Source organism: Cariama cristata, unplaced genomic scaffold, assembly GCF_000690535.1.
Source record: "Cariama cristata isolate BGI_N322 unplaced genomic scaffold, ASM69053v1 scaffold18294, whole genome shotgun sequence".
Taxonomy (NCBI): domain Eukaryota; kingdom Metazoa; phylum Chordata; class Aves; order Cariamiformes; family Cariamidae; genus Cariama; species Cariama cristata.
Window position 1 is genome coordinate 1 of NW_009614853.1, and position 1,413 is coordinate 1,413.

Consider the following 1,413-nt stretch of genomic DNA (forward strand, 5'->3'; position numbering starts at 1 on the left):
CAGGCCACCACAGAGAACGAATGTGGGGTGGGATGCTGGGGTGGACGGACAAGATGGTCCCACCAGAGCTGCAGTGCTGGGACTCTCCCCGCAGGAGTGTCCGGAGGGCTGGGTCCAGGCTGATACCTGAGGAGCAGACAGTGGATGTCAAGAGCGTGCACCTGCAGTGCAACAAGCCCAGACCCTTGTCCCGGGCATGGCCAACAGCAGCATTAGGGTGAGCCATGTCCCCTGTCCCCAGCAACCTCACCTGCACAGCAGCACAGAGCCAGCCATCAGCGAGCAGTCCAGCAGCATGCCAATGGACTTCGTGTCAATCAGGGCTCTCAGCTCGAAGAAGAGGGCCAGGAGAGCTGTGGGGATGAGAAGCCCTTTCAGCCTCCCAGCAGAGCTGGCAGCACTGCTGCTGTGCCCATCCCAGAAGTGCTCTCCCTCTGCCCCACCAGCTCCCCCTGACACCCACTACAACAGGACCCGAGCACCTCGATGTCCTGGTGATGCTTCAGTCCCTACTGCAAAGCATCCTGCTCCCTCCTGCCTGGCAGCTCAGGGAGGCTGAACTGGTGTCGGGGACAGCATCGAGGCCACATGGTCCTCACCCACAGCGAGGGGACCTCTCTCTGGGGAAGAGAGATTGCTCACACAGCTACTGGCAAGCTTGGGGCTCTGGGTTACATCCACCAAGTCCTGCTCAAGGTTAAGGGGTAACACAAGCCCTCACCCACCTGCCACTCCTCCAGACACCAGCGTTGCCACCACCGGGCGCTGACGGCCACTAACTTTGGCCAGAGGTTTGAAGAGGAGCCCGTCTTGAGCCATTGCATGCAGGATCTGTGGCATGTGGAACATGGAGGCCAGGAGGCTGCAGAGAGGGGAGGAGATGGGGGAGAAGAGGGCAGGCATCCAGGACGTGCCCATTCTGTCTTTTGCTCCTCCTTGGGTGCCAAGAGAGCTCCCATTCATCTGTATGATCCATGACCTTCTCAAGACCATGCTGACAAGACCAGCACCTCCCTCACCATCAGATGAGGGACAGTGTCGAGGCAGTGCTGTCCGCAGGTCACCAGGAGCCCTGTGCATGTTGTGACACCCCAGCTTGCTCCTGCGGTCGTGGTGCCACCAAACACCTGACTACTTCCTCCAACTTTGGGCTAAAGGGGGTTGGTTGCCCTCCTTGATCAAGAGGGGCCAGGGTGGGAGCAACAGGGTTTGTGAGGAAGGGCTGAGAGATTTTGGCCAAGTGGGACAGTCAGAGGGAAGGGGTTGGGCATAAATCCTGGCTGTATGATAGCTCCAGTGCAACCTTGCTCGGAGCCACGGAGCTGCCATCAGAGGACTCCCCTCACCTGGTCGTCAGGGCGCACAGTGACCCCACAGCCACAGCGAGCTTTGCACCACTCCAGCCAACGTATT

The 1,413-nt window shown here is 59.7% G+C and overlaps 1 protein-coding gene across 1 annotated transcript in view; it reads right to left on the minus strand.

Annotated features, from left to right (window-relative positions):
* Window positions 1–250: 250 nt before the first annotated feature.
* The window catches only part of LOC104161232 (low affinity cationic amino acid transporter 2-like), a gene marked incomplete at its 3' end in the record, with an annotated part of 3,167 nt that continues 2,004 nt past the window's right edge, over window positions 251–1,413 (minus strand). The window contains 3 exon segments of the mRNA XM_009699585.1: window positions 251–353; window positions 726–862; window positions 1,347–1,413. The exon segment at window positions 1,347–1,413 is cut by the window's right edge and continues 16 nt beyond it. Of these exon segments, the coding sequence (XP_009697887.1) occupies window positions 251–353; window positions 726–862; window positions 1,347–1,413 (307 nt within the window).